Raw genomic sequence first — 12358 nt, 5'->3', positions numbered from 1 at the left:
GGGCCCAGACTCCTGCATCTTCCCATACATAGAAAAGTGCAAAATCCCTTAACTTGGGATATCTGGTTTTAATTAACAACAATCGTTTGATGTTCCAGCTACTTGCCCTTTGTTGCAAAACTTCTATATAACGTGACTCCTCTCCTCACCTCCTCACAGTAGTTCTCGCAGGGTCATTTGGGACAGTATCTTCCCGGCTTGAAGTCCTACAAATCCCCACCAAATAAAACAACTGTCAACGTTGAGGTTGTGAATATTTTTTAAGTCAACAGACTTCAATGCATTTCTAATCCTTTCTTAGGAATAGTGGAAACTTATCATTTCAACAGAAATATATAAAAAATTCAAAGACTGACTCTCTGTGGTAGGAATAACATTTGGACCAAAACTCCTATGACTTCCATAATCTGTGATGAACGAAAGTTCCTAATCACACTTATTGACACAGTTGACCCTCTCATGCACTTTGCTCACTCTGGTGCATCAGTGAGAACACCCACTCTGAATTGCTTTGAATGTTTGGATAGCCACATATGTGAATTTAACTTGTGGAGCACTTAATAAAATTTTCTATAAAAATAAAACATTTCATTTATTAAGATTTTACAGAGAGGCACACAGGAGGACAACAAATGCCTGACGTAGAAGCTGATGATCTGTAAGAAGTCAGACGGTAGTTGCATTCTAATCTTTGTGTATTCTGATCCAGGGGTTACTGAGGAATACAGCTAATATGATGAAGGAAACCAGTAGTAAGCTCTTGGCAACACACTGAGAGTAAGGCTCTCCTGCAAGACAATGAATCAAACTAAGCAATTTTTTTTTTGTCATTATCATCATCATTATTTTATTTTTTTAAACTTTTTATTTTGTATTGGGGTACAGACTATTAATAATGTTGTGATAGTTTCAAGTGAACAGCAAAGGGACTCAGCCATACATATATACATGTATATATACATATATAGATGTATCCATTCTCCCCTAAACTCCCCTCCCAGCCAGGCTGCCACATGACATTGAGCAGAGTTCTCTGTGCTACACAGTAGGACCTTGTTGGTTATCCATTTTAAATACAGCGGTGTAAGCAACGTTTTTTTGGTCTTGGGGGCATTCTTGGCTGAGCCATACAGCCTATGGGATCTTAGTTCCCTGATCAGGGATCCAGAGATCAAACCCATGCCCTCTACAGTGAATGCACAGAGTCTCAACCACTGGACCACCAGGGAATACCCAGGAATGTTGTTATTTCTTAACTTTTTGGGTAACTAGGTAGAAATAAGCCAAAATATAAACAGTGATCATGTCTAAATGGCAACATCAGTACATGTTTTCTTTTTAAAACTTTGCTATATGTTTTAACTTTCCTGTGACATTTATACTTTTTTCAAAAGTTTTTTAATTGACGTAACATAATGATAACCATTTCAGAAAAGGGCTTTACCTACCTCGATAATATTGGGTCAGTGGATACAGAAGTTGTGGCCAACAAACCTCATTTCTGTTGCAGTCGTACTCTGTAAAATTGATCTGGAATCTACAAAACATTTTAGAAGGTTACAATAGCGATAGCAAAGCATGCTCTTGATGAGCTGCATCAAAACCTGATTAAAGGTGGCTCCAGTGGTAAAGAATCCATCTGTCAGTGCAGGAAATGTGGGTTCAATTCCTAATCAGGGAAAACCCCATGTGCCATGGAGCAACTAAGCCCGTGTCCCACAGCTACTGAGCCTGTGCTCCAGAGCCCAGGAACTGCAGCTACTGAGCCCACATGCCTAAAGCCTGTGCTCTGTAGCAAGAGAAGTCACTGCAGTGAGAAGCCCGCAAACCAAAACTGAAGAGCAGCCCCTACTCTCTGCAACTAGAAAAAGTCCTCGGGAGCAGCAGTGAAGACCCAGCACAACCAAAAACAAATAAATAAAATTATTTTTTAAAACTCATTTAAAACTTGATTAAAGAAATAAAGCTTTTGTTTGTTTTTGTTTTTTACTTATTCAGCAGCACTACGTTGCATGTGGGGTCTTACTGCCCCCACCAGGGATCAAACTCATGCCCCCTGCAGTGGAAGCATGCAGTCTCAACCACTGGACCACCAGGGAGCTCCCTAAACTTCTTAGTTTTGAACATACATTTTTCTGCTTCCTGATCATGTCACTGAGGTCAGCAAACAGATTACCTTGTAAGTGGACGGGGTAACTGTGCGGGTATCTTAATGAACTGGACCGATGCGCCGATGGGGAAGAGGTCAGCCTTGTCCTCACAAGTCAGTCCACACTGGAACTGCCAGGTCACAGAGGAGAACCTGGGAGGGAAAGTCATGCAGGCAACAAAGCCACCACTCACTTCTGGTCTGTTAAGAACACTGGGTAACTGACACAGCAACAAGGTGAGCTGGGCTTCTCCTATACACGTTTCACGTTTCACGGGTGCTACCCTTCCCCTTTGTAGTATGTAAATTGTCAAATGCACACACAAGCTGAGACAGCTTATAATGAACCCTTGCGGACCTATCACAGGCTGCAACAACTACCAGCATTCTGCCAGTTCTGCCTCCTCTCTTCTCCCCCGTCATCTCATTTCACACTGGTGCTTTTAAAGTTCATTTGTTTTATCACCTGTTTGTCTCAAACAATAGTGTAATAGTAATAACAGCAGCAGTAGCCAACGATTTTTGAAGGCTTTCTATGTTATTGCTGCCTCTTTGCCTATCCCAGCAGCCCTTTGCCTTTCTTCTAGTAATCGCACCTCCGTTTTCCCCAGAGGGAACTAACCCTCTCCCACTCTCAGTTGAGCAGACCAGAAGGGACTCACCTGAACCTAGGAATGTGCCCATCACCTACACCCGGTCAATCAGATCTGTCTACTCTCCTGGCCATAGTGATTGGTTCAGAATGAAGCACATGACTGAAACTGAGCCAACGAAAGTCTTCCTAGACCATTTTTGAGACAGATGGGGAAAGGAGGCACCCTCTTTCCACTGGACTTGCTAATCCGATATAAGCCTGAAGTTGCTGGTGTTCTTCCTTGCCACCTCTTGAGGAAACTTCCCTGAGAATGAAGCCCATCCAAAGGAAGGAGGAGCCAAGAGATAAAGAGGAAAAGACCCTTGACCGCATAGGAACCATGAACTAACTGTGTACAAACTTTTCACAATTTGGACCAATAAAATCTCCTTTTGCTTAAGTCTATGTCAACTGGGAATCAGTCACTGAAAAGTGAGAGTGCTGACATGTGAAGGTGTCATCACCATCTGACCGATGAAGAAACTACAGTTCAGAAGAGGTTAGGCAACTGTCCCAGGTCACACAGCTCACACTGGGAAAGCCATGATTTGAACCCATCTATCTTGTCACCAAAATCTCTATATTCCCTGATCAGTATGCTGATATTCACAAATCTCAAAATATGCTAGCACTAAGCAGCCCCTTATTCATCTCTGAAAGCCCTGAAATACCTGGCAGAATCCCTTCTACATAGCCCACAAATACTCGTGAGTGGGAATGAATTTCCATTACAAACCCAGTTTATCCACATTCCATTTATACAAGTAATCATGTTGCTAATCATCACAATTTATAAATGAGGCAATCAGATTCGAAATGACTATTTCCTGGTTTTTCGGCATACCCTCAGCTTTACTGACTCTCTCTAAAGCACACTTAGCCTCGATGCCATCATACCTAGTCTCGACGCCAAGTATCTCCTGCTGAGTCATCCCTTCCACGGCGCCAGCATCCGAGAAGAGGATGCGGATGTTCAGCTGCGCGGGAACATCCAGGCAGATGCCGCTCACGTTGCTGTCAGGTGGGTCTGCGCCTGCATCAAGGGCATCCGCACCTGGAGAGATGTTAAGTCGTGCATTTTGAAAAGAGGAATTTAGTTGCAGTTCTCCTACAGTTCTGTAATGTAAGCCCCCAAATTGGAAATATTATTAGGCAGGAATCAGAGGATTGAGTCTTTAATCTCTAACAGGCTCTAGTTATATGCCTTCCTTGGCTTCCCTGGTGGTTCAAATGGTAACGCGTCTGCCTGCAATGCCAGAGAGGGACTGGTTTCGATCCCTGGGTTGGGAAGATCCCCTGGAGAAGGAAATGGCAACCCATTCCAGCACTCTTGCCCGGAAAATCCCATGGAAGGAGGACCCTGGTAGGCTACAGTCCATGGGGTCGCAAAGAGTCGGACATAACTGAGTGACTTCACTTTCAGTTTTCATTTTAAAAATGTCTCCTTGGGCTTCCCTGGTGGCTCAGTGGTAAAGAATCCGCCTGCCAACGCAGAAGATGCATGTTCAATCCTGGATCCAGGAAGATCCCACATGCTACAGAGCAACTGAGCCCAAGGGCCACAATTACTGAGCCTGTGCTCCAGAGCCCGGGCGCTGCAGCTACTCAGCCCACGTGCCACATCTACTGCAGCCCGGGCGCCCTAGAGCCCGTGCTCCACAGCAAGAGAAGCCACTGCAATGAGAACACCTAGCATAGTCAAATAAATCATTTTTAAAAAAAAAATAAAGACTTAAAGAAAAGTGTCGCCTTGTATGTTAACTCAGTCATTGGAACTTTAAAATCTTTGACTCACCTAATAAAACCATAAATCATGATTTAGTTCCCAAGCTCCTCATTGACATCCACCCAGAGTTTGAACAGAAATATCAACTTGCAGTAAAAGGCCATGAGGCTTATTCTATGCAGTCACTGTTCTAGTAAAAGCTTGTGTAAGACATTTAGAATCCATACTAACAACTTTAGTTACTACAGATGAAATAGTTCAAAAGCAATTTCTTGGTGTGCTGCCACAGCAGTAATACAGACAGAAGAGGATAAAACTGGAAAAGAGATGAATTTTCATTCATCTCGAAAACTGGCCTCTGTAGGGGTGGGAGGAGACAAAACAGCAAGGTCAGTCACAGAATGTGGATGGTAAGTCTTAGGGCCACTCCGGAGGGGATTTCTTTGTTCCTTCAGGGATCTGGAAGGTTGTCACCAACAGTTTCCTTCTCCTTGATACATGGGGTCAGCACTGTTCCTCTTCTGTTTATTAACGAGGACCAGGGTTGACTTGACTTGCAGCTTAGACATGAAATACAAGCTAACAGTTTTCCCCGTGAAGACAACACAACGCCATCACCTCTGACTTCCCAACTCTGGTTTCCTGTCTTGAAATTTCCCGTGGTTTTTACTTCTCCAGTGCTTTATTGACCCCTTCCCTGCATCCCACGGGCACCTCCATGGCCCACCTCACTGGCCGACAGGTTAACAAAGAGTTGACAAGCCCCGACCCCTGGGTTCTACTTCCAAATGAGGACCTAACTCTGGGCTTAGGGTCTTGAGCCCAGGTGGGACAGGCAAACCGCGTGGCTGGCCAGACCCCACTGCCTGAGTCAGAGAGTGGTCAGCAGTACCTCGGCCAGGCATACGTATTACGTGATCCCTGGCCACCCCCAGGGGAGAGGACAGAGGGGGTTGTAATGATTCAGGTCCTAATCACGAGGGGTGGTGAAAGAGCAGGGGCATGTGTCTGGTTGGTCCTTTGTATGAATCCCAGCCTGACAAGCTGAAGTGACCTCGGAGGGTGTGGAAAGGGTAAAGACAGGACTCCGTGTGCGGGGGCGGGGGGAGGGTTTGCACTCCCAGCAGCATCCACAGGGATGGGAGGGGACTTAAGAAAGCAGATGCTGCAGCGTCAGATAGCTTGTTCAGGCCCCAAGAGGCAATCCCAGGAAGGGGAGGAAGAAAAGAAGCTCTCTCTATTCAAAGTGCCTTTATACACTCAAGCATGCATACTCAGTCACTTCAGTCATGTCTGATTCTTTGAAACCCCATGGACTGAGGAGGCTGCCAGGCTACAGTCCACGGGGTCACAAAGAGTCAAACGTGACTGAAGCAATTGAGCACGCACACATGGACTACAGCCCGCCAGGCTCTTCTGTCCATGGGATTCTCCAGGCAAGAGTACTGGAGTGGGTTGCTGTGCCCTCCTCCAGGGCATCTTCTCCACCAAGGGATCGAACCAGAGTCTCTTATGTCTCCTGCATTAGCAGGTGGGTTCTTTACCACTAGTGCCACCTGGGAAGCCCCTTGTGCATTCCAGACTCCCCAAGAAATCAGAGCAACACTACCAGACTTGCTGGCTGGGAGGAGATGAAGAGGAAGGAACCCTGGGCTTAGCTCCAGCTCTGCCACAACAAACTGTGACCTTAGACCACCCATGTGAGCCTCAGCTCAGTGACCAGATGGACACTCTGTAATTGGGGTGGAAATCGGGCTCATCGGGGCTAAGTCTGTTCCATGTACTCCCTGCGGTATATCTCTTCTTCACACACCAAACCCTGTTGTCTCTTCACATACTAAACCCTTCTGACCCCAACACTCAGAGCAAAAGCCTCTGACCAAAGACGCTGGAACGTCAAATCTTTTTATCTGGCCTTGGTGACCCTGCTATTATTAGCTCTGTTACACCTTAATTTCTTTCTTTTTTAATAGCTTTATTGATATGCAATATAGTTCACCTACTTAAATTTAAATGTACAATTCATTTCAATTATATTCACAAAGTTATGTAACTAGCAGCAGATTCAACTTTAGAACATTTTCATCACCCCCCAAAAGAAATCCTATACTCACTAGCAATCACCCTTCATTTCCTTCCAACAGCCTGAGCCTTGGACAACCACTAATCTGCTTTCAGTGTCTATAGATTTGCCTTTTCTGGACACTGCATTATAAATGGAATCCTATAGTATGTGCTCCGTTGTGTCTAGCTTCTCTCACTTAACACAATGTTTTTTTTTATCACCTTTTAATTTTAGGTTAACAAAATTGCTTTTGTAAATTATAAAACCAGTTCTCAACTGTCCATACTGCTAGCAATCAAAAATAGGAATGCAGACTGACACGCACTGAAAATCCTTAAACTTCATTAAGACTTCCTTTTCCAAAGACCGTTAGCTTGTAAAACAACTGGGCAATTTGAACTTCCTGTAGATTTCCTCTTTAAAAAAAAAAAAAAAAAGCCATTGTGAATAAGAGGTAAAAGACATGAAAAGCCTCCTACGTGGAGAGCTAACCTCTAAACAAATGTCTGTTGGATCACAGCAAAGAAAGACGACTGTTGAGTCAGGCTTTAATGCCACATCTGACGCTACATAGTCACAGCAACCGAGGTACATCTTTTACACATGTGCAGCTTTGACTTACGTATTATTTCAAGCCAGCCATCACTGAGATCGTTGTAATTGGAGTTGCCTCTCATTGCAACATGAGTCGCTTGTACTAATGAATCAAGCAGTTCAACAGCATTCTCCCTGCAAGAGAGGAAGACATTTCTCAGCTCCTGGCCAGCAGGTCTTGTCCTGAAGTCCTTTCTGAGGGTGTCCAGGTTGTGCTTGCTGGATGCCTAAACAAAAAAAAAACTGCCAGGAGATCTAGGCTGGGAGTCTCACCCCTCAAGGATGGTCTTCCTGAGATGAACTTATACAGCAAGGGGAGGACAGACATATGGAAGCAATCTCACTTCAGACTTAGAACATTAGAATCACGTGCAGGCTCCTCTGAGTGTGGATAGGTGGGTAGATCACATGTCAAGTTACCAGGATAAGTTCATGGGCCAGAGTGACCCCATAGTAAAAGGAACCTAAATAATTAGCCAGAAGTTTGAGCTATGAAATGAGGTAAAGAGGACTTCTCTGGTGGTCCAGTGGATAAGAATCCACCTGCTAATGCAGGGGACAGGGTTCAAGCCCTGCTCTGGGAAGATACTACATGCTGAGGAGCAACTAAGCCCGTGGGCCACAACTACTGAGGCCTGTGTGCCTCGTGCCTATGCTCTGCAATGAAGAATCACCCCTGCACGCCACAACTAGAGAAAGCCCAAACGCAGCAACAAAGACCCAGTGCAGCCAAAACCAAATTTTTTCTAATTAGATTTCAGATTAAGAACTAGAACTTAGCATCTCTCTTGTTCCAGTGACCTCACTGGAGGTACAAATCTTTTGAACCACAAGGGAGAGACTCTGGCTGTTGACTCAGGCCTTGCACCCTTCCATCAGGAGCCACCGTGGGTAACTTATTCCCACACTTTTTCTTCCCTTCTCAATGTCACCTCCACCTTTTCCCTGCTTCCCAAAGAAGTACACCACTTGGGATATAGTTCAGATGAGATGGGTATAAGAATGAAAGTGAAAGTGTTCGTTGCTCAGTCATGTCCGTGTTGCTCAAATTTTGCGACCCCACAGACTATAGCCCGCCAGGCTCCTCTGTCCATGGAATTCTCCAGGCAAGAATACTGGAGTGGGTTGCCAGTCTACTTCTTTCTCCAATATATGCAATCAAAACCACACTTCCTTCTCCAATACATACAATCAAAACCACAAGAAGATACCACCTCACATCTACAAGGTTGGCTATTATTCAGAAAACTGGAAAATAACAAGTGTTGGCGAGGGGGAATTCCTTGGCAGTCCAGTGGTTAAGTCTACAAGCTTCCACTGCAGGGGGTGAGGGTTCAATCCTTGGTCAGGGAACTAAGATCCCTCCCGCAGAATGGCATGGCCAAAAAAACAAACAAGTGTTGGCAAAGATGTGGAGAAACTGGACCCCTTTTACATCGTTGGTGGGAATGCAAAATGGTACAGCCTCTGTGGAAAATAATATGGCAGTTCCTCAAAAAATTAAACATGATGATCCAGCCATTCCATTCCTGCGTATACACCCAGAAGAACTGAAAACAGGTGTTCAAACAAAAAGTGATACAAGAATGTTCAAAACACAATTCACAAAGCACTATTCCACAAAAGGTGGAAATACCTCAAATATCCATCAACTAAGGAATGCACAAACGCACAATTGCACTCATCTCACACGCTGGCAAAGTAATGCTCAAAATTCTCCAAGCCAGGCTTCAGCAATACGTGAACCGTGAACTTCCAGATGTTCAAGCTGGTTTTAGAAAAGGCAGAGGAACCAGAGATCAAATTGCCAACATCTGCTGGATCATCGAAAAAGCAAGAGAGTTCCAGAAAAACATCTATTTCTGCTTTATTGACTATACCAAAGCCTTTGACTGTGTGGATCACAATAAACTGTGGAAAATTCTGAAAGGGATGGGAATACCAGACCACCTGACCTGCCTCTTGAGAAACCTATATGCAGATCAGGAAGCAACAGTTAGAAATGGACATGGAACAACAGACTGGTTCCAAATAGGAAAAGGAGTACGTCAAGGCTGTGTATTGTCACCCTGCTTATTCAACTTATATGCAAAGTATATCATGAGAAACACTGGGCTGGAAGAAGCACAAGCTGGAATCAAGACTGCTGGGAGAAATATCAATAACCTCAGATATGCAGATGACACCAACCTTATGGCAGAAAGTGAAGAGGAACTAAGAAGCCTCTTGATGAAGTGAAAGAGGAGAGTGAAAAAGTTGGCTTAAAGCTCAACAGTCAAAAAAAAAAAAAAAAAGCTCAACAGTCAGAAAACTAAGATCATGGCATCTGGTCCCATCACCTCATGGGAAATAGATGGGTAAATAGTGCAAACAGTGTCAGACTTTTTTTTTGGGCTCCAAAATCATTGCAGATGGTTGATTGAAGCCATGAAATTAAAAGACACTTACTCCTTGGAAGGAAAGTTATAACTAACCTAGATAGCATATTAAAAAGCAGAGACATTACTTTGTCAACAAAGTTCGTCTAGTCAAGGCTATGGTTTTTCCAGTGGTCATGTATGGATGTGAGAGTTGGATGGTGAAGAGAGCTGAGCACCGAAAAATTGATGCTTTTGAACTGCGGTGTTGAAGAAGACTCTTGAGAGTCCGTTGGACTGCAAGGAGATCCAACCAGTCCATCCTAAAGGAGATCAGTCCTGGGTGTTCATTGGAAGGACTGATGCTGAAGCTGAAACTCTAATACTTTGGATACTTGGCCACCTCATGTGAAGAGCTGACTCACTGGAAAAGACCCTGATGCTGGGAGGGATCGGGGGCAGGAGGAGAAGGGGCCGACAGAGGATGAGATGGCTGGATGGCATCACCGACTCGATGCACATGAGTTTGGATAAACTCCAGGAGGTGGTGATGGACAGGGAGGCCTGGCGTGCTGCAATTCATGGGGTCGCAAAGAGTTGGACAGGACTGAGTGACTGAACTGAACTGAACTGAAGGAATGAATAAACAAATGTCACACATATATATATATATATATATATATCTCCATACAATGGAATATGATTCAGTCATGAAAAAGAATGAAGCACTGACACAGGCTACAAACATGGATGAATCTCAAGAACAGAATGCTGAGAAAAGTCAGATATAAAAATTCACGAAGTATAGGAGAGCATTTATATGAAATATTCAGAATAGGTAAATCCATAGAGACAGAAAGTGAACTGGTTGTTGCCAGAGCTAAGGGGAGGGAGGAATAGACAGTGACTTCTAAAAGGTACAGGTTTCAGGGGTGTCCTTGGTGTTTCAGCAGCTAAGGCTCTCAGCTCCCAGCACAGGGGGCCCCAGTTCGATCCTTGGTTAGGGAACTACATCCCATATGCTGCAACTAAGACCTGCTGCAGCCAAATAAATACATTTTTTTTAATTAAAAAATAAAAAGTATAGGTTTCATGTCACAGAGACAAAAGCGTGTTGGAACTAAACAGAGGTGGTAGTTGTACAACATTATGAATGTACTAAATGCCAGTCAACTGTTAAAACGATTATGTTGTGTGAATTTTGCATCAATTAAAAAAAGAATGCATATGAGTATCCATAAAGTTCCAAATCCCACCCAGATAATTAAATGGGAAATTCTTTATACATCATGTAACAAAGCTTAAAAATTCTTTAAATGTTAATCACCAATGATACTTGGCTCCAACCCTTTCTCTGATTTTCTAGGAATGTGGGGTTTCCAATGATGTGAACAAACTTCCCAGAGAAATTTGCATAAATATGGATGAAACTTCTGAGAATGTCTATTTGCACTTATACTGATGTTTGAATCAACTCTAAATTGTATTGGAAGTTTGTACTGTTTTTTGGTTTTTTTAATTTTTTTTAATTTATTTTTTGGCTGTGCTGGGTCTTCATTACTGCATGTGGGCTTTCTCTTGTTGCAGAGCACAGGCTCACTAGCTGTGGCCTGAGGAAGCATGTGGGATCTTCCTGGACCAGGGATCAAACCCGTTTCCCCTGTATTGGCAGATGGATTACTAACCACTCGACCACCAGGGAAGTCCATGGAAGTTTGTACTGTTTACCATCACTTTCACATAAGTTTTCATTCAGACTGAAGTTTTTCATGCTGTCTTTAATACTCATGGTGGGAGGAGGGGAGGTGAATTACATTTAAGCAAACCACTCAAAACGTAGATAAATCCATCAGTGAGACACTCACCTAAGCTGAGTACAGTTTTCATTAATTCCAACTTGTAAAAGGCACCCAGATAGTGCATTTTCTCCAAATAAAATGGGTTTGAGAGTTGCTGTTGAACACAAACTCCTTCCGGCTATAAAATAAAAAGATTATTCTCTTGTTATTTTTTTTATATCTTGCTATTTTTGCAAAACAAAAGTAAGTAAAAGATTTACCCCAAAGTTTTTCTTAAAAAAACAAACAACCAAAAAAAAAAAAAAAACAAAACAGAGAACAATAGGCAGAAATAGTTTCCAGTTCTCTAGAAATGAGGTCATTGTTACTCTAATCCTTTGAAAGCTGAACAAAGGCGTCTTTCTGTATCGAAATACCTGGACAGGGATCAGGGGTTTATTCTGAACCTGAAATGTAATGCCTTCTGGCACATGTGGGTAATAACCACTGAAGCAAAGCTTTTCCATAGTTTGGAATGAAACTATTTTCCTGTCTCTGATTAGCACCATCTTGGGTTAATCAATGACAATAATGACAATGGACTCTCCAGCCACTTTCATATTTAAATCTCTCTTACTGAAAATCAGCACTTCAAGTGAAAACAATGTTAACATTTTTTATTGAAAGAAAGAAAAAAGAAAAGGAAGCTGTAGAAGCATGGAAAACCACCACCCCAGGCTAAATAAAAACACCAGGCTTTAAAGTAATTGTTTACTCGATCAGATTCAAAATATGGCAATATTTCCAACTCTAGTTCACCAGAGAGCTAGTCATATCATCAAATCAGATTACCAGAATACCAAAGGTGTAAGGTTGTGACATTATTCGTCCCGTTGATGCTTAGAGCTCGAACAGGCTTGCCAAGCTGGTATCCTAGACAAACACAACACAGAAGAATGAGCATCTTTCCCTCTTAGTTTATTTCAAAGCAACAGGCGCTAGCTCGTCAAATAACAGAAAGAAGGAATCCACAACTGAAGGAAATCTGCATTCAA

The 12358-nt window shown here is 43.2% G+C and overlaps 1 protein-coding gene across 3 annotated transcripts in view; it reads right to left on the bottom strand.

Annotated features, from left to right (window-relative positions):
• Positions 1 to 573: 573 nt before the first annotated feature.
• TCTN2 (tectonic family member 2) overlaps positions 574 to 12358 on the bottom strand; it is a 30891-nt gene continuing 19106 nt past the window's right edge. For all 3 annotated transcript variants that reach the window (XM_043902039.1, XM_043902038.1, XM_043902037.1), the window contains 7 exons: positions 12156 to 12236; positions 11391 to 11502; positions 7197 to 7303; positions 3681 to 3837; positions 2177 to 2302; positions 1449 to 1537; positions 574 to 788 (listed from right to left, as the gene is read on the bottom strand). In XM_043902039.1, the coding sequence (XP_043757974.1) occupies positions 685 to 788; positions 1449 to 1537; positions 2177 to 2302; positions 3681 to 3837; positions 7197 to 7303; positions 11391 to 11502; positions 12156 to 12236 (776 nt within the window). In that variant the 3' untranslated portion in view covers positions 574 to 684. The remainder of the gene's footprint in view (positions 789 to 1448; positions 1538 to 2176; positions 2303 to 3680; positions 3838 to 7196; positions 7304 to 11390; positions 11503 to 12155; positions 12237 to 12358) is intronic.

Source organism: Cervus elaphus, chromosome 5 (genome assembly GCF_910594005.1).
Source record: "Cervus elaphus chromosome 5, mCerEla1.1, whole genome shotgun sequence".
Taxonomy (NCBI): Eukaryota; Metazoa; Chordata; class Mammalia; order Artiodactyla; family Cervidae; genus Cervus; species Cervus elaphus.
This window is presented reverse-complemented; position numbering and strand designations above follow the sequence as displayed.